The 18,766-nt window shown below is 37.5% G+C and overlaps 2 protein-coding genes across 2 annotated transcripts in view; one reads left to right on the top strand and one right to left on the bottom strand.

Annotated features, from left to right (window-relative positions):
* LOC105234232 (protein sprint) overlaps positions 1–18,766 on the top strand; it is a 538,584-nt gene that overhangs the window by 25,236 nt on the left and 494,582 nt on the right. Inside the window, exon 3 of the mRNA XM_049456740.1 lies at positions 5,242–5,358. Coding sequence (XP_049312697.1) covers positions 5,333–5,358 — 26 coding nt within the window. The 5' untranslated portion in view covers positions 5,242–5,332. The remainder of the gene's footprint in view (positions 1–5,241; positions 5,359–18,766) is intronic.
* Positions 5,616–12,535, bottom strand: LOC115065745 (uncharacterized). The gene is made up of 3 exons (XM_049456772.1): positions 12,179–12,535; positions 6,573–6,814; positions 5,616–6,499 (listed from the first exon to the last, which is right to left on the bottom strand). The coding sequence occupies exons 1-3, from the start codon at positions 12,433–12,435 to the stop codon at positions 5,883–5,885; spliced, it is 1,116 nt and encodes a 371-aa protein (XP_049312729.1). The 5' UTR covers positions 12,436–12,535; the 3' UTR covers positions 5,616–5,882.

Below are 18,766 nucleotides of genomic sequence, written 5' to 3'. Positions count from 1 at the left end.
TACATATGCTTATAAGCAGTTAAGTGTGTGCAGAAGTACTAAAGTACTTACGTATGTATGTAAGTACGCATGTGAGTCTTGTTGTATGTTCATATGTATATATATGCAAGTGAATTTACCGCATGCATACGAAATTAATGCGCATGCAACACAGCCTGTTGCATGATTCATCGCAATTGTACGACCATGAAATGTTGCATATAAATAAATGAGTACACCATGGGTTTTACATACATACATATTTACATAAATACATACATATGTTGATATGCTTAACGCATGCATATATGCATTGAAATAACATATATATGTACATATATATGTATATAAGTCTCAAAAACCCACATACGAACATTTGCATTCGATCGCATGCTGCCCGATGCGCCTCCCTGCTTGCGATTTATGGTACTATGCGTTGTAGGATATGCTGATTTTGATCTTTGTTGCAGATAATGTTTACATTCATGGGTGGGTGAACTCGACAAATCGCCTACAGTGTCTGTGAGAGCAAGATTTTATTTAAAACATGAAAAAACATTAACTTCGGCTGCACCGAAGCTTTAAGACCTTTCACAGATGGTATCTTGTATGGTATAGAGTGGTATAGAAATTTAGCTTGTATGACAGCTATATGCTATAGTGGTCCGATCTGAACAATTTCTGCGGAAATTATACCATTGCTTTGTACGAAAATCCGTGCCGAATTTGGTTAAAATATAATGTCAAGTTAAAAAAGTCTTACATGCAGTGGCTTAAGTTGGATCGTTCAGTTTGTATGACAACTATATGCTATACTAGTCTGATTTGTACAATATGCTAATATATTATAGGTATGTCTGAGAAAATTATCTCTGCCAAATTTGGGAACGGTACCTTGAAAAATTTAAAAGTTTTTCATACAGCACAGTTCATATGCCAGCTATACAAGGTCTGTCGCAAAAGAAACAGAACTTTTTAAAACTTGTTTCTGGTGGCGCCACCTATTGGTGGGTATATGAAATAAAAAGTTTGATCTCTTGTTGACATTTCGTAAAAAATTTAAGACAATTGGATAACTACAATCGATGTTATCGATCAAGAAGTGACAGCAGCTTTTAGTCATCGGTCGTAAAATGCATTTTGAACAAAGAGCAAATATTTTGTTTTAAACTTGGGAAAACGTTTACTGAAACATTTCAAATGATGAAAAAAGTTTATGGTGATCAGTGCCTATCCCGTAGTAATGTGCATGAGTGGTTTAAGCGATTCCAAGAAGGTCGTGAGGACCTCTGTGACGATCAGAAGTCACCGAAAAAAAGTCGTCTTCAGAAGTCAAAAATAAAGACAATGCTGATTTGTTTTTACGATTCCGAGGGTATTATAGACGGAGAGTTCGTCCCACCTGGCCAAACGATTAATGCTGTGTTTTGCCTTGGTGTTATGAAGCGTCTTTTGTCATGCATTCGTCGTGTTCGACCACAATACCGTGTGGCATCGGTCGACGCTTGTCACTGATTTTTTGACAAAAACTCCATATTAACCATTAATCACTCTGATCTGCCAGCCTGTGATGTTTACCTATTTGGAAAACTTCATTTGCCCATGAAAGGACACTGGTTTCAGGACATTTCAGGTATCCAAAAGACGACGACCGATATTCTCAAGAGCATTACGAAAAATTACCTTAAACACTCATTTGAAATGCTAATTGACCGGGCGAAACGCGAAGCACGAGGAAACTACTTTGAATAAAAAAAGAATATCTTTTGAAAAATATTCATTTTTTGTTTTTTTTTTTAACAGTCCTGCTTCTTTTGCGACAGACCTTGTATGTTATAGCTATCTGATTTTAATAATTTCTTAAGACATTGTACTTTCAAATTATAAGCAAAAAAATTTTCGATTTTTTGAACCCAAATTACCAGACTACCACCTTAATTCCGATCATTTAATTTGCATGCCGGCATTGTAAATGCTGTAGTTGTCCGATATTAGAAGACGTGTGCAGAATTTCGGACAAGTTCATATGGACGGACGGACATAGCTAAAACGATCTCATCATGCTGATCATTTATATATGTATGTATGGATGTAGATACCTTAGAGGGTCTCCGGCGTTTCCTCCTGTTCACCCAATTATTCAATCTGTAATCTAATCGTGGGTTTTTTTTAGTGCCGGAACCTGACTTACAACCAACAAAAAACTAAGAGTAGATTTCATCTAATTTGATAGCCCGATAAGGGGTATACCATGTTCAGGATTCAAATAGCTTTATAAAGGGTTGTTACGACTTGTCTTTGGAATGTACTATAGGAGTGAGTTATTTGTTTAAGTAATGGACCAATTAGTCCACAACTGATACTTTTTACAAAACGACATTTAGCTCTAAAGGATTTTATTCAAACTGTGGCGTTTCTTGCGCTATTTAGAAGTCATAAGAAGAGGTTCCTTTCGCAATTCTTTTGCTTACTAGTTTCGTGCTCAACTCAATTTTCAAAAAGAATATCTGTAAATGCAACAGCAAAGGTCTCCAGTTAATTCAATACAAGATGATGAGTAAGTATTTGCGAATCCAAGTGGAGTAATTCACTTCGAGAGGGATTACGGTTAGGATAACAAATAAAGTTAGTATGTAACAGCAATGAAGTTTCTTTAGCATAGTTCAAGCGATCCGATAGAGATTAAATATAAAACGTTTTGTAACTTGTTACGGTTTTCATGATATTATAATTTCATAATGTACATTAATGAAACCCTCGACCTTATTGGAAAACTCGAACATTCAATTTCACATGTATCTCCTGTAGCGAATTTTCCATAAGATCCTCATAACAAAGCTCTCAGAACTTCTATGGTGTCCACTTTGGTTGACTAAAGGCCTTGTGTTGTTGAAAATATAGGTCCGTATTAAGAGTTTGGTTGTAAAGGAACAGCTTACAGTAGATGATTCCATGCTAATTCCGCAAAACAAATAGCAAAACTAATCATATGAGAAGTTTGATTTGCACCGAAATTTCTATTCCTAAAGTCATATAGGCGTGCCCGATCGCACTTATACAATGCGAGCTACAGGTTACTAAAATGATAATATATACTCTATATTTAGTTTTATTATAATATAGATTTATTTGAATTATTAGTTTGACACGAATAGGTTACGTCTGAGGTCCTACAAGTATAAAGCATATAAATAAATGATTAGCGCGACGAACTGCCCCCGGCCTGATATATAGATAGTGCTACTTTCATATAATTTTTAGTTAGCCATAACCTTCAAAAGGCGCCTGTATAAATTTTACAGATGTCGGATCATTTTTTTGTGAATTTTATCATTTTGAGTGAAGCCGCTTTCGTTACTGTGTCAAAATGAATAAACAGGAATTTCAAGAGTTGATTAAATATTGATTTTTGAACGGAAAAAAGTTAGCTTGATGACGAATTTCTGGTCACTTCCCAGGTAAATCAACCATCAAGCATTGGTATCCTATGCTTAGACGTGATGAAATGAGCACCGAAGACGGTGAACGCAATGGATATCCAAAAGAGGTAGTTACCGACGAAAACATCAAAAAAGTCCATAAAATAATTTTGGATGACCGTAAAGTGAAGTTGTTTGAGCTAGTAGCTACGCTTACTTACTTTTGACCAAAAACAACGCTGGAGATATTCAATCGAAATAAACCCGAGTTTTTGCATCAATATGTGACCATAGATGATACGTGACTCCATCATTTCACTCCGAAGTCCAATCAAAAGCCATCTGAGTGAAGGGCACACGATGAACCTACTCCAAAGAATGGACAAACCCAGGAGACGACTGGCGAGTTTGTGGCGTCTGTTTTTGGTGATGCGCATGGAATAAGTTTTATTGATTACCTTGAAAAAGGAAAGACCATCAACAGCGACTATTACACACCATTATTGGAACGTTTGAAGATTGAAATCGCCGAAAGACGGTCACATTTGAAGAAAACGAAAGTGTTGTTTTACCAAGACAACGCACTGTGTCATAATTCAGTGAAAACGATGACAAAATCTATGAATTGGGCTTCGAATTGCTTTCATATCCATTGTATTTTATAGATCTGACCCACAGCGACTACGTCATGTTCTCAGATCTCAAAAAAAAGCTGGCTGAGAAAAAATTTTCGTCGAATGAAGAAGTGATCCTTGAAACTGAGGCCTACTTTGAAGCAAAGGAAAAGTAAACCGGTTGGAGGATCGCTGTAATCAGTGTGATTTACCTTTATGTTTAATATTCATTATCATTTGACTCAATTAAACGCGATTTAATATTAAAATTTACTTTTCTTAAGAAAGTCAAATTTAAAGCGCCGTTCACTGCATAGTCCGCTAGGTTTTATTATCTCTTTTCTCTGTTTATTCGTAGAACGTATGATCGGGGTAAACCAAATCAGAAATAACCATTTGTTTGCTGGTCTTTTAAAAAATAGTTTTGATATTACGAGGTTTGACAATTAAGTAATGAGACTGATTTTGTTGCCGCGCTTATGGTAAACCTGTGACCTTTCTCTTTTTTCCGGCATCCCTCCCCTCTCCATTGATATATGTACCATCGCTCTAGCTTGTTTAGTTCCCCTGCTGCGTCAAGATGAGTAGAAGCTCGCATGAGCAAGTCGAAGGTGAAAACGATGATTATTGCCTTTTTTGATTGCCGTGGAATCATCCACAAAGAATTCGTTCCACCAGGGAAAACTGTGAATCAAGTCTACTATTGCCAAGTACTCGAATCAACAGGGTGCGCCCAGACATCGCTCGTAACTGGATCCTTCATCACGACAACGCGCCGTGCCACACCGCCCTCAGCGTGGTTTCGTGGAACCCATTTTGGTGGTCAACGAGGCTACTCGCGGACATCCCAGTCGAAGCGTTCCCGAAATGTTACGAAGCATGGAAAACGCGCTGGAATCGCTGTATAGCTGCCCAAGGGGACTACTTTGAAGGGAATGGCAGAGTTGGAATCAGTCTCATTACTTAATTGTCATACCTCGTATTGGTGGCAGATCTTTTCTTTCAAAGAAGCTGCTCATTTATCGTAAGCGCCGAGATCGTAGCACTATGGTATATAGCTGTCATTCAATCTGACCGTGTTCAGAATAAAATACTTTTATCGAAACTTTTGTATTTGTGAAGCTATTATAGCTTTGGTGCAACTGAAATTAACTTTTTCTTGTTTTAGTATTATTACCTACAATTTTGTTGTAATTATTTTTACATTTCCAATTTTCTTCCACTTCCAGTTGAACTGCTGCCTAATTTAATGACCTTCACTGTACACTAATGCAAATAGCAATACAAGCAGCCTGAAAGCACGCTACAGTAATTGTCGACATGACGACCGACGAAGTGATTTTGCGGTAAGTTTATATACACATACGAGTGGCTCAGTGAGTATGTCAAGCCCTCAGACTAAACTTCCATACGATTAGGTTTGGAAGTAAGTTTTAAGATTTGCAAACGCTTAAGAAGAAGTAAAGTCGAGAGAAAAGTGGTTTGAAAATATTACTATTGCAGCGATAACGGCTAAGTTGAGATAACAGTAAAGAGTTTGCTTAATGCGCTTACCTTGAACAAAATCAAATAAATGCAAGCGGATCTAGTAAATATGTGCGTATGTGTAACATATTATTATATTATATTTATTTCTCTTTTTTCATTTTGTTTTTTTCACTTTCGCTTATGGTTTATCAAGATTTGGTCTGCCTTTATTTGAGTATTTTACTATCTAAGCGCAATCTCTTCCTTTTCTACTTCACAATTCAATCACAATGCTGCGCGCAACTGTGCCGCCTTATCGTAGAGAGGGGCAAGAGAACGAAAATTAAATTACCGTCTCTTCCAACTTCCTTTCTACTGCTTCCTGCTGCACTCAAGTCTTCAACTATACGCGTGCCTTGGCCCGCAGATGTTGTGCGCGATAAGCCATATCTGCGCCCGCCGCAGCTTTCCTTTCAGACTTTGGCAGCTCACTCGCCACTAATCCCGCTTTCGCTGCACTCAAATTTCGCAAATCTCGACGTCGTCTTTTGCCCACTACGCCCACAGGCACGCCCGACACTGTGCCCAATTGTAGAAGCAGTGGGTTGCTGACCAACGCCGCAGCAATGCCCAAAACTGCGGCGCTTGCGAGCGGTATGAGAAAACTTTTAGCCAACAAAGCCTTCTGCGACAGCTCGTTCTGGCCCTTGTGCGCTGCCGTTTCGTGCGGCACATCCGGGTAAGTGTATGAGTACTCACCACCGGCGCCCGCATAGTGACCGCTGCCTTTGCCGCCGTACACGTCGAAGGGTATAGCGCCGGCCTCGGCACTGTGCGCTCCGCCATAGTAGCCGCTATGACCGCTGGCACCGTAGTGGCCACCGGCATGTGTGGGACTGTATTCGATGTAGTGTCCACTGCTTGTGTAGGGTCGTATGTCATGGTAGTTGAGGTGGTCACCGGCTCCGCCAGGTGCATAACCCGAAGTTAGTCCATGCACCTCGTTGCTGCCGTAAGGTTCTGGTAGTGATATGAAAGAAAAAGTGGTAAAATATTCTGGAGTTTGGAGATTTTGTGGAACTGGATTACTTACTCACACTGATCCTATCCTGTGCGCTTTGTCCGCGTTGTTGTTGCCAGCTGTTGAAAGAGTTCGCGAGTTGTTGACTGGGATCGTTGTTGTGGAATTTTTTGTGGCTGGTAAGATCTGGAAACTTTATAGGTTTGGAGATGAAGCTTGCTGTAGCGCTGTCGCGATTATGATATGGTGTATTGATTGCTGCTGAAGACGAGCCTGTTGTCGGAGATGATGTTTGGCTGGTGGAACCTGGACCTCTACAAAGAGAAAGCGCACAATCAGTGAACAATTTTTATGTGTAGAGGGTTATTTGTTTAGAATGATCCCTAATGCCTACCTAACTATTTTTATGTGACAAATCTGTAACCAACCCTTCCCTAGCACTTATCGATTTCAGATAGAAGATTAAATTAAGATTCCTGTAGTATTTGGTTATATTCTCTTTCTTTAACAATGTGTTTCGTCCTACTTTAGTTTTACCATTTTCAAAAGCATTAGTTTAGTAATGCAACGCTTTAAAGTTACCTAATGACTGCGGTTTTGGTTAAGTGTGAGCTTTCATATTTCATCACTTAAAAAGCTTTCTGAGTGTTAAGCACTCGTGAACTCACCTTTGAGGTTATCTTAATGTTGCGATTTTGGTTAAGTTGAAGCTTTCACATTTGTTATCATGTACAAAGCTTTTCTGGATTTAAAAGCTTAAGAAAGCTGCTAGAGTTTGGTAAAAGCTCAAAAGAGTAAGATATAGTATTTTTTAAAAAAAGATATGAATCTTATACAAGTATAAGAACTGAATGAGTAAACCGCTTGTTAACAGTTCAAGTGGTGATCCTATAGAGAGGATACTACTTACTCTCCCTTACCTTCAGATTTTTTCAATTCAACTTAAGCAACCCACAACCAAACCATACGATACTTCCTGCTATCTTTTCAAGTTTATTTTTCACTTCAATTCCATTGAGAACTTACTCGTATGCTATTAAAGAAATTCGATTTCACGTCCCGTGGTCAAATGTGATAATGGCAAAGGATGTGTGGAAGGAGGGGATATAAATAAATTGATTAAAAGAATTTGTGAATGAGCATATTTTCTACATTTTATTGCGTTATCATTGTGTTTACTGTTACAAAAGACACCATTGAAAGACCATTCAAGGAACGTGACAAGGGCAAATGTGATAACAGAGTGAAGAGCGACACGGTTGGGGGACCAACAAAGCAACTATGTAAGTAAGGGGTTATCAAAGCGCCACGTCTGTGGTCTCCTGTGTGCCATATTTTATCGCCGGGTCGGCTGGACTGGACATGACGCTGCACGTATCGGCGCGGCTTTGCTTTGAGTATGTGACTCGCAGTTTTAAAATGCTGCCGGGCACGAGGAGACATGTGGAACTGAGTGTGTGTGTGTCAGAAAGGACATTTGCTAACACCGGTCTGCTGGAATCTGCACCCACAAATTTTGCAAGTTTCACGGTGACTGTTTTGCTGTAACATACTATATGCCTGTGTGTGTGTGTTCGCCCACATGTTTTGTCACGCGTGTTCATAATTTGTCGCATTGTTGCTTTAGCCTTTGGCTTTTTTGTCGTGCATAGGGGATTATAAATAGCAACAACAACGACTAGTCGTGGAAAATAAAAGTGAAAGCGACAAATTGCTGGATTTCAGGCAAACCTCTGCCTCAAATGTGCCTGGACATGCAACATATGCTTGGCGTACATAACAACAAAACGAACAAGAAGGATATTTTTGATATTTTTTTCATCGTGGCGGCTCTAATGGGTATTAAGGTGTTAGCTTTCATTGCTGCTCACTATTTCGTTACCCGTGTTGTTTTTGTTGTTATTTTTTTACATTTCGTCCTGCATTTTTCATAAAATGTGGCTTGTCGCATTTTTAGTTGAATGTAAACGTTTTTCTGTTTTATTTCGTTTAACATTTTTAAATGTTTCCTCATCGCAGCGCTGCCACCTAATCCACTTTGCAATTTTAAAGCTACTCTTTTGTACCGTTATAAATAGCAATGAATGCAAGCAGGGTTTGTAAGTGTTGTGAGGTCTAGTTTACCGATAAAAAAATTGCAAAACAACAACAAAAATAATAAAAAATGTGGCATCAGTAAATATTTTCATGTCTGCCAACTTTTACTTTTATCTGAAAAAGCCCAAATTTTTTGCAAAAATTAAAAATTGCAGTTAAAACATTAATATTAGACATGGGTGCAGAGCCAAGTTCCTTATATTCATCGCTGTTGTGGTTATATGTTTTCCACTTTTTTTTACTAGTTTTCCTAAATGCTCACCCGAGCTCCTATTTTCGGTGTCTTTTGGTCTTGTTATTCATTATTCAAACTCTCTAAGAGGCTTTCACTTTCTCATATACAACCGATTAGCGTCGAACTGAAACAGTTTTACAAAAATATAAAAAAACGGAATATTTTGGTTCAGTGGACTTTCGAAACCATGATCCAACAAATATTAATTATACAGTGTTCTCTATATATTGTAGAGAGATGCACAATTTTTTAGTCAATATTCCAAGAAGCGCCTTCAAGTGAGCCTAGCTTTCTGAGGGATGGTAAATACAGCTATCCGATCTGTACCCTAACCAAATGTCACATTTAACTATCTCGTTCCTTATTTCATTTTATCTAGCTATCAGACAGATCTCGTAACCAGAGGTCAACTAAAAATGGTTCCATACATCATCAGCAAGTAGGATTGGGTTTCTTTCTGTATTACATTCTGGCCTAACATACTCAAATTAATATGCTACTAAGCATTCAGGTGCGTTTCCAATTACCCTTTAAAAAGCGTTTAAATTGCTACAACAATAAATATAATAACAATAAACTTTGAGATGTTTGGATCTATATCCATCAGAAGGGTTAAATAATTTATTACTTCTTATGCCATATTCTCGCCTTTGACTTCATCAAATAAATAAAGACCGACCCTTATTCACTACAAACCACTGTCTTTTCTACTATGCTTCAAAAAGAAACAGCTGCATCTGGTCTTGAGTTTCATCAGCTGGTAAAAAAGAGTTCAATATCCCCATTGCATTTCACTTCCTCAAAGTCCTTGACTTTCTTCGACGAACCTGACTTCAACTTAATAATATCGATGTCAATCGAAATACTTTTTGAGAGAACTGGAGAAAGCACAGGTACATTGAACTGTTAGTCGTCTTATGGCGACTTTGAAGTATGTTTTGCAATGAGATCTATTTACTCTTATACAGCTGAATGTGGAATAATCTGGGAAGAATGAGCATAACATTACCTTGCAAGCTATACTTTCTTAAAGGAAGTGGGAACATTGTGAGCTGCTTGGCATTCTCATAAATGTAACGGAATACTGTCTTATTAATTTAAAATGGATTTTGAAGGTCGGTGATTTGCTGAGAAAACAAAAGGCGGTTTTGCTTGCTAGAGCAGGTATTAGTTGCGACATTTCTTCTAGTACATAACTTTGGAGATCCTGAATTTCCTAAACTCTCTTTCATATATAATTAGAGCAGCCCTTCTCGCTATAGTGAAATTTTTTTCTAGTGACCAAGAGAGTAGAGCATTGCTGCTACCCATAGTTTATATCGTCACCTGAAATGCAAAATAACGTATCATCAAAAAATTCGAAATTGAGTGTCTTATTGATTACGCTTCACTACTTCAAATTATATACATAATATTAAATATGTTCAACATTTTCTGGTTCTGCGGTCATATATAAACCAGTTTTAGCCAATATTAATATTTTGTTTCACTCATGTTCCATTTTATTCCGTGTTTCATTCATGCCACTGTAAATTTCTGAAAATGTTGTTACGTTAATTTGCATTTCAGGTGACGATATGAACTTAAATTAATATGCAAGTTTATAGTGTTAAAAAGGGGTTTCCAAATTTTTCGAATATGGAATCATAACCGCACTAAGGAAAGTAAGAGTAGCATCTTTTTCACACTCTACTCTCATATAATAGTTTTTATTGGACTTAACGATTCAAGAGTGCCAGAGAGGGACAGAAGCCAATATGTTTTAACGTGAATACCTGTCTACGAAGACTCAAATCTTTGGCGCTTTCTATTGCTAGAAGCACATAGATCAAAACAGTGTGTTGATCAGCGCCCCAAAGCATAAATGCATGCACAACACTATACTCTGGAGAACCAAAGCATGAGTGCTGCCACATACACTTATACCTTGGTTCCAATTGGTTCGGGTGTAAAGCAAAAGAAAACACCCTAGCCACCTTGGTCGGGTACGAGGCCCATCTAAATCCTCTGCCGTACTCTGGGTCCGGCACCCGGCCGCAGTGCGACTCCACATTGGACAAATACCCTTCCGGCATTTAGGTTTAAACCACAGCCACCACGAATCTTCACAAAGGGCCAAAAACCCAATGAGCAGATTGGAGTTACCTCCAAGGGCTGACTGCTCCCCGTGGTACCATGTTTTAGTCTTTGGTGTGACTTGTAGCTTTCGCTACTGCCAGTCGAGCCCCTAAGAACTGCTAGGAATTCTTAAGAACCCGGCTGTATGATGACATGTGTCTCGGAAAACCCTTCGTAAACGAAATCGTAAACGAAAACACGGTCGGAATACCAGGAATAAAAATATACAGTGTATAATAACCATGTTTTACGATGAATACTATAGCACTATATCTGACATGGACTATGCTGACTTTCAAGGCAAGACCAGAATGACAGACACAATGCATGCGGGATTTTAGTCGCCTCTTACGACAGGCATGCCTCACCACGCGTATATTCGGTTCCCCCTGAACCCTGAGGGGGTCCCGCCTACCCGCAGGGGGAGCCAGAGAGGGACATTCCGAAATCTACTCTCACCTCCGAGGGGTACATATGTGTATGGAACGGAGTCGGTGGAGACAAGAGGCTGCGAGATTTTCCAGCATGCACCGAAGTTAAAAGGAAAGGTTGGACTGCCTGAGTCTTCTGTCCGGAGAAAAATTTAAAACCGATAAGTTTGTAAGAAAGGGCACCTTTAAGCCAAATCCACCAGGACCGGAACGTACAGGTGTCCCCAATATTCACGCGGGGTATAACGTGAAAGCTTCATTGAACTAATAGTTCTTAGCTAGGTTCACATCACCATATTGAGAGGTGTCCCAGCAGGACACTGTGTTATGGGCACACACGCGGCGATGTTAAAGATATTGGAGGACTTAACTTGTTGAAATTTCAAGAAGGAAGATGAAGTAGAAACAACTAGACACTTACTTCTCCACCGTCCAGACTAAACATCTGAGTTGCCAATGAACTCTACGAATTGGCCGGAATTGATATCGATAAATTTGTAGCAGGCGCTGGGAGCTTTGTCGATACGCGACGGTTGCTTGATCCGTATCTATGCATTACAACGCATAGGCGTCTCCAGTTGTCTAAGTGGGATTATTCTTAGTCTCACAAAAAACCAGCCTATTTACTTTATCTAACCTAACCAAACGATCTCGGTTGTTGCTTTTAGTTTTTAACTGTTATTATCGAAGTCACTATAATAAATTGTATATACGGCACTATGGCTTTCATAGTTTTAGACTATTTAATGTCTTTCAATCTTTTTACTGATCGAAATTACTCAAAAAGAATAACCCACCTATAAAATTCTGGTGGTGTATCATAACTTTTGGCCGAACTTGATGTTGATAAATCCTTCAAATTTGCATTCCGTTTAACATAACCAGCTATTTGCCGCGTGGAACCTGAACCAAGAGACGTTGATTGGTTCGAGCTGGTTGTAACGGAAGCTGCCAACGTAGCGCGATCTTCAGCATGAGTTAATGAACCGAGAAACAACACAAAAACTATTACTCTAGTCTTGGCAGTTGTTGTAAAGTTTAGGTAACGAAACATTATGCAATGTTATGTACCACTACCACGAAAACACAAGAGATTTTATCCTTTCAGATTTTTTTTTTACCGATTAAGACCGAAATACGGAAAGGCCTATATTTACTTAAGTACAACAGCGGCGCACTTCAACTCGTTTACTAAAGGCTTCGCTGTTGCGTGCAGTGTCTTTTATAAGAAAGTCATTGACTTTATGGTTTTACTTTTAGTTTTTTATGTTACGTATTGTTGTTGTGTTATTTTTTTTGCGTTGGTTTAATGATTTCATTATATTGTAGTTGTCATCACTGTTGTTTAGGACAATTTCAGCTGAAAATTGTTGGGTAGTAAAGGAAAAACTGTTGAAGAAGATGGCCTAAGCGCTCTCAGTGCGGCGCACAGTGTGGTGCAGGTGAGTGAATCGCGCATCAAAATTCACAAAGAAAGGAGGGAATTTAGAAGACGTATCCAGATACTCCAGATCCAGATACTCCATCTGAAGCTTACGTCCTCTCTCCAATCAATACTTTTACTGAAAGGGAGATCTTTTGTATTTTCTATTCTCTGCTTTCTATCCACTGTCTATGGTCAAGGGGCTGAGTATCGCAAATCTTCCAATGAACTTCTTTTGGTGCTAATAGAATCACTTTTAAACCTAAATGAAATCTCATCTCTGTATAATTGGTCATTGAACCGATATTTCAATTAATGGGGTTTGATTTTCGTTATAAAATGGCTATTAGAACCCCATACATAACAAGAGGAAGTCTGGAGAGATCTCAATCAAAACTTAAGTTTTTTTGGAAGTCGGCAGGTGGACAACACTTTTGTCTTTAATATCGGAAGTGTTACACTAACGCGATTGCAAAAGACAAAGCTAAGAAGACAGGTAATCGAACTTATATTTTTACGTTAAAGATTGTTTCAAAAACGTCGTAGTTGTAGCGACAGACAGCTTTCTTTAAATAATTTTAAAGGAAGATGCCGAGTTGACAGTCCTTGGACGGTTACTTAGACATGATTATCGTTGGCACCGTCATACAAATTTCGACCAGGTTGGTTACCATGTCAACAATTCTTTAAGTGACGTGAATTGATCGGCAGAGGATTCGACTTTACGCTAGTTTTTGGGTGCTGTTATGAAGGAGCAATACAATATGAATAATTAACTAAATTCAGGGACTTACGGGAAAGTGAAACGAAAACAGTTTATTTCTAAAAGGTTCATCCTCAAGACAGTTGTTAGATGGTTAAGCCTTCGGGCCATTATGTGGGAACCTTTATATAGGAAACCTAACCCTGTCCTTAACTATTTCTTCGGGATCTTTATTTATTTCGTTTAGGGAGGCTTGCAACTACTGTGCATCAAAGCTCGGCCACTCTTTTGTCTTTCTTTCTCTCTTTGCAATTGTTAGATTACATGGTAAAGCAAATTTTAGTGGCAGCGCCTACGCATTTGTCGTCATCGCCTGCAATTAGTGACGCTAACTCAATTGACTAACCACCAACAAGCGCAACCGCAAACAAAACAAGAAAAATTATTTAATAAAAATAAGTGAGTGCGCCGTAATTTCAAATTGTAGGTGCATTTTCATAATTCAATCATTTCACTTTTCATTCAAAACCGCTCGACTTCGTACACATGTGCTATAAATGCCAGTTACTTTCGGTTGGTGGTAAAATAAATATTTTGGTTAGTTATTTAGCTGCAAATAAAATGCTTAAAGCATAGTGTTGCATGCAGTAGAAGAAATATTTGCTTGCAACATTGTGTTGGTGTTGCCACCGAAGCGTGAAATGTCACTGAATTTGAGGTGCTAGCAACATATTCCATTTTAGCTCAGCTTTGGGTTTCAGCTGTAATAAAAGTTAGGTCATGCTTCTAAAAATTTCCCAGTTAACAGTAATGCTAAGGGTTCTTAAGAATGCACGTAGTATTCTAAGTTATGCTAACTAAACTTTATAAGGAATAGATCTCAACTTTCATAGTAAAGAAGTAGTAAAGTAAACTCCATTACGAGTACAAGCATGCCGGTTTCGGGAAAATTGGGGCGCTATCTCATATGGACAGTTGGTCGTACATTACATAACAGCGATATGTTACTTGGTTGCAGATAATTTCACATTTTGTGCCGGTCAATGGGCCACCAAGTTCGTGTGATATCACACCGTTAGACTTTTTCCTGTGGGGATATGTAAAGTCTAAAGTTCAAGCGGACAATCCGGTTTCGATTCAGGATTTGAAGCAAAACATCACGCGTGTCATCCACCAGTAACCAGTCGAAATGCTCCAACGAGTCATAGGAAATTGGACTGAATATATGGACTATCTGAGACAGAGTCGCGGGCAACATTTGAAAGACACAATTCTTAAAAAATAAATTCCAAATAATGTTCTTTCCAATGATAATAAACATTCCCCATTCCCATCCGATCGGGAAGACTAATCATTTGATTGCTTTCAAATTTTTCTGCATGTTCTTTATATAGTTCTTACAAGGGCTTACCAATTTTTTGATCTTACTTATATACATAAACTATTTTTGAGTAAAATTCAACTTTTGTTTAAACACCGCCATTTTATGAATTTTGGCTTGTTTTTGCGTTCTTAGCTCATTGTACGGACAATACGAGTATATTCCGGTAGAATTTTTTTTAGGTTTCATCCACGGGGAAAGCCGGAATCATCGCAGCTGGGGAAGACCTTCTTTTTAGCGCCGTCGAAGCTCGCGTGTACTCCAGATTCATACAGCAGTTTCATTTCCAAAAATCGTTTTTTTAGGCTGTCACACTAGATGTGCTCCTTAGAGTTGTTCAAGTCTAAGTCAATAAATTTTAAAAATCACTTGAGTTATTGAAGCTATTAGATCATACTTGAGAGCCTGAAGAGAAACTTTCTTAGTATTGTGTTTGGATATATTAGACTTTAGCATACATAGCGATAATTCTAATAAAAACTCAGACTGGATGGCTATACCGAATCTTGCATCCTGATGGCTTGACCGTACGGTTTCAAAGCAGATATAGCTCTCTTACTGAAGTGATCTTATTATGTAATTTAAAAACATGCTTCAGTCATAGATATTCTGATCAGTTCTTTTGCTACCTTGCCCGGTCTCCATTGTCGAATTTGGCTATAAGTTAAAGTGGTTCAAACAACTCAGCAATTAACTACGGAGTATACCGCTTTAATCCTCTTAGCATATTTAGGATAGGTTCGGAATACTACAGCCTATAAGTATTGATATATCGGGGTAGTATTTTTTTCAGGAAACCATTGTGGTTTTACAAGAGATCAAGTTGAAATTGTCCAAGTATGATTTCCGGATCGAAGTTGTAGGAAGATTGCTAAGATAAATGTGAGGAGGTAAGGCAAAAGAGTTCGGGCTAGTGTCGAAGCTGCTGGTAGGAAAAATATGGGTGACGTTAGTTAGTTGGGGGACTTGATGGAATGTTGCAGGAACGAAAATCGACTACGACATACGAGAGTCGAAACTGCTGACAGACGAAATACAGATAACTACATTATTGTAACGGTACCAACGCCATTTAAAGTTAGGGTTGGAATTTTGAGTTATTATCATTTTGAATTTTGTATTCTGGGATGTATAATGAGGTTTGTAAAAATATTTACTGGTGACAGCATTTCATGGCTTCTTAGTTAACTTTGGTTTGCTTGGTAATAATTGTTGTATGTACTTCCAAGTACCAATATTTTGGTTGATAATGTAATTTTTATGTGTACGAATTATGTATTTATGTTGTTGTTAAGTGTGGCAATCATTTTACGGCATCGCTAATTAAATAGCTATACAGCAAAAACATTGTTGCAACATTGAAATGCGTTAACAGTTGAAAAGGTTAGAAACCGAACAACACAATATTTAACTTTTGAAAAAAAAAAATTTAACCAATTTAAAAAATTTCCTAAATATGTACATATATAATTTGTAGTATAATGAATATACTGTTTGTGCCCGCAAATTTCTCTCTTTGACAATTGTTTTTTGGAAAGGTGTTAAATGAGTAAATCACGTGAATTCCTTAATGAGTGTATTTAAGTTTGAAATATGGTAGTTTAAGACTACAAAGAGTCACGAAACGATGTACGCTACTTACAATGGATTAAGTAGTTTTCTTTATTTAAAATTACTAAATTACGTAAATTTAAAAGGTCGCTCAAAGTAAAGAAAAATTGCCTACCAGTGTTTATCAAACTTATATATCGTCACCTGAAATGCAAAATAACGTAACAACATTTTCGGAAATTTACAGTGGCATGAATGAAACACGAAATAAAATGGAACATGAGTGAAACAATATTTTAATATTGGTTGAAACAGGTTTATATCTGACCGCAGAACCTGATAATATTGAACTTATGTAATATTATGTATGAAATTTGAAATAGTGAAGCGTAATCAATAAGACACTCAATTTCGAATTTTTTGATGATACGTTAATTTGCATTTCAGGTGACGATATGTATATGTGTACATATGCAACTTTAACAAAAGCTGAAAAGGTGGACAATTACAAAACCTTCATGCATAATATTCCTGATTTAATATGTGTGTTATATGAAACACACTTTAGGAATACATAAATAACATTGTTATGAGAGAGTTGCTTAGTACTCAGCGAAGAAAATGAGTTTTTAGCGAGGGTCTCGCTAGTTCGCATAGTCATTAAGGGCTTATATACAGTTAGAAGGCTGAAAAAAACGAATTTTCCAGAAAATTTTCTGAGTAAATATTTAAATTCATTGATCCATAAACTTGTACATATATTACGGTAGCTCTTAATTGTTTTTTAAGACATAGTATTAGTAAAAATATTTATTTGCAAAGGAACTACAGCTGATCTCCAGGAGAACCTCTCAAAAAATACGATTTGCGATGACTAGTATATCTCTGAACTAGATTCTCTGAAATTAAAAAACCAAACTGAATTCATTAAAGTAATGTTTAATCTAGAAGTTAATCGAAGGAATAAGCAAAATAATTTTTTTTAACAAAATGGCGATTTCTCAAATAACACAACTGATTTTTTACCAAAATAACTATATAAAACCACTTAACTCAATTTACTCCTGCAAAACTAATCACAAGAAACGAGCACTGATTAGTTTTGTACCAAATAGATACATATGTGTCTCTATTTGTTCTGTAGTAATAATTAAATTATGAAATTGGTAATCACGCACATTCGGAATAAAAAGACCGCAGCACTAAAATGTATAGTGTACAAAAATTTATTAAAGAAGTATTTGACGTTTTACAAATATTTCTTTTCTTAAAATTAAATGTTAAATGTAAAGATGAGTATAGATCGCTGCTGTCGATGTTCAAAAACTGTATCGGGACGGGACGCGAAAAAAACGGATGTTGATGATCGCAGTGTGTCGAACGAATGTGATGAGCGGCTTATCTCGTTAGAATCGTGCGCTTTCCCTTCTGCCCATCCTTTCTGTTGAGTGGTTTGATTGATGTGGTGAGTTGGATTATAATGTCGTTAGCTGTGGTGAACTAAGCTTTCTTATTAGTGTGCGCCCGTTTTTCCGGGAAGAGTGGGCGGATGCTTAACCCATTTAAACAAGCACTAAGGTTGCTATCTCGACGCTCTATTTGTTAAATATTAATACAATCCACCTCATTTTTATGAGATAAATTGATAACAAAACCCAAACGTACAGTCTAGACATAATTTCATTGTTAATTACGTATTGAAGAAAGCCTTAAGTTGTCGATTTGTTATACTAAAAGTACAAACGAATCCGTTGCTTGAAACAGTAACAACATCGGATTTTTGCATACCAGAGATCATCTACATATAGTTATTCATTGTTAACTTTCTTCACTGTAATGTAGTTGTAGAAATCAAGCCAATATCAAATGTAGTCAAAAAGCTCAAGTTGTTTCAATTGTAAACTCGCCTAGCATCTGGCATCCTCGTTGTACTTTATCTTACTCAAAAAAAAAAATTAGTTTGGGCGACAAAAAAGTCCTCGTGTGAACGCAGTGCATCAGTACTTCCTTAAATTAAAGAGCTCTCAACTTTGGGTTCTCTAAAATTATAAAAAATGTTTGACCCCCTTTCGGTTTTGATTAGACTCTTAAATTATAGTTTTGAAGAGATAATGTGGATTTGAATAAGGTAAATTTTCTCGAGAGATTTATTTAGTTTAACGGTTAAAATATAAAAATTCTACTTTAGCGAAACGGGGACATGACCCTCAGAACTTTAAAGAATAGTTTTTAAGGTAATAAATTGCCTTGGCAGTTATAATCTTATGATGCTGCTAGAAGTTCTCTGCACTTTCTCACTGCAGCATCTTCTTCCGTTGGCCCAGAAT

The sequence above is a fragment of the Bactrocera dorsalis genome, chromosome 4, assembly GCF_023373825.1.
Source record: "Bactrocera dorsalis isolate Fly_Bdor chromosome 4, ASM2337382v1, whole genome shotgun sequence".
Taxonomy (NCBI): domain Eukaryota; kingdom Metazoa; phylum Arthropoda; class Insecta; order Diptera; family Tephritidae; genus Bactrocera; species Bactrocera dorsalis.
Note: the sequence above shows the minus strand (reverse complement) of the source record. Positions and strands in the feature narration are given on the sequence as shown.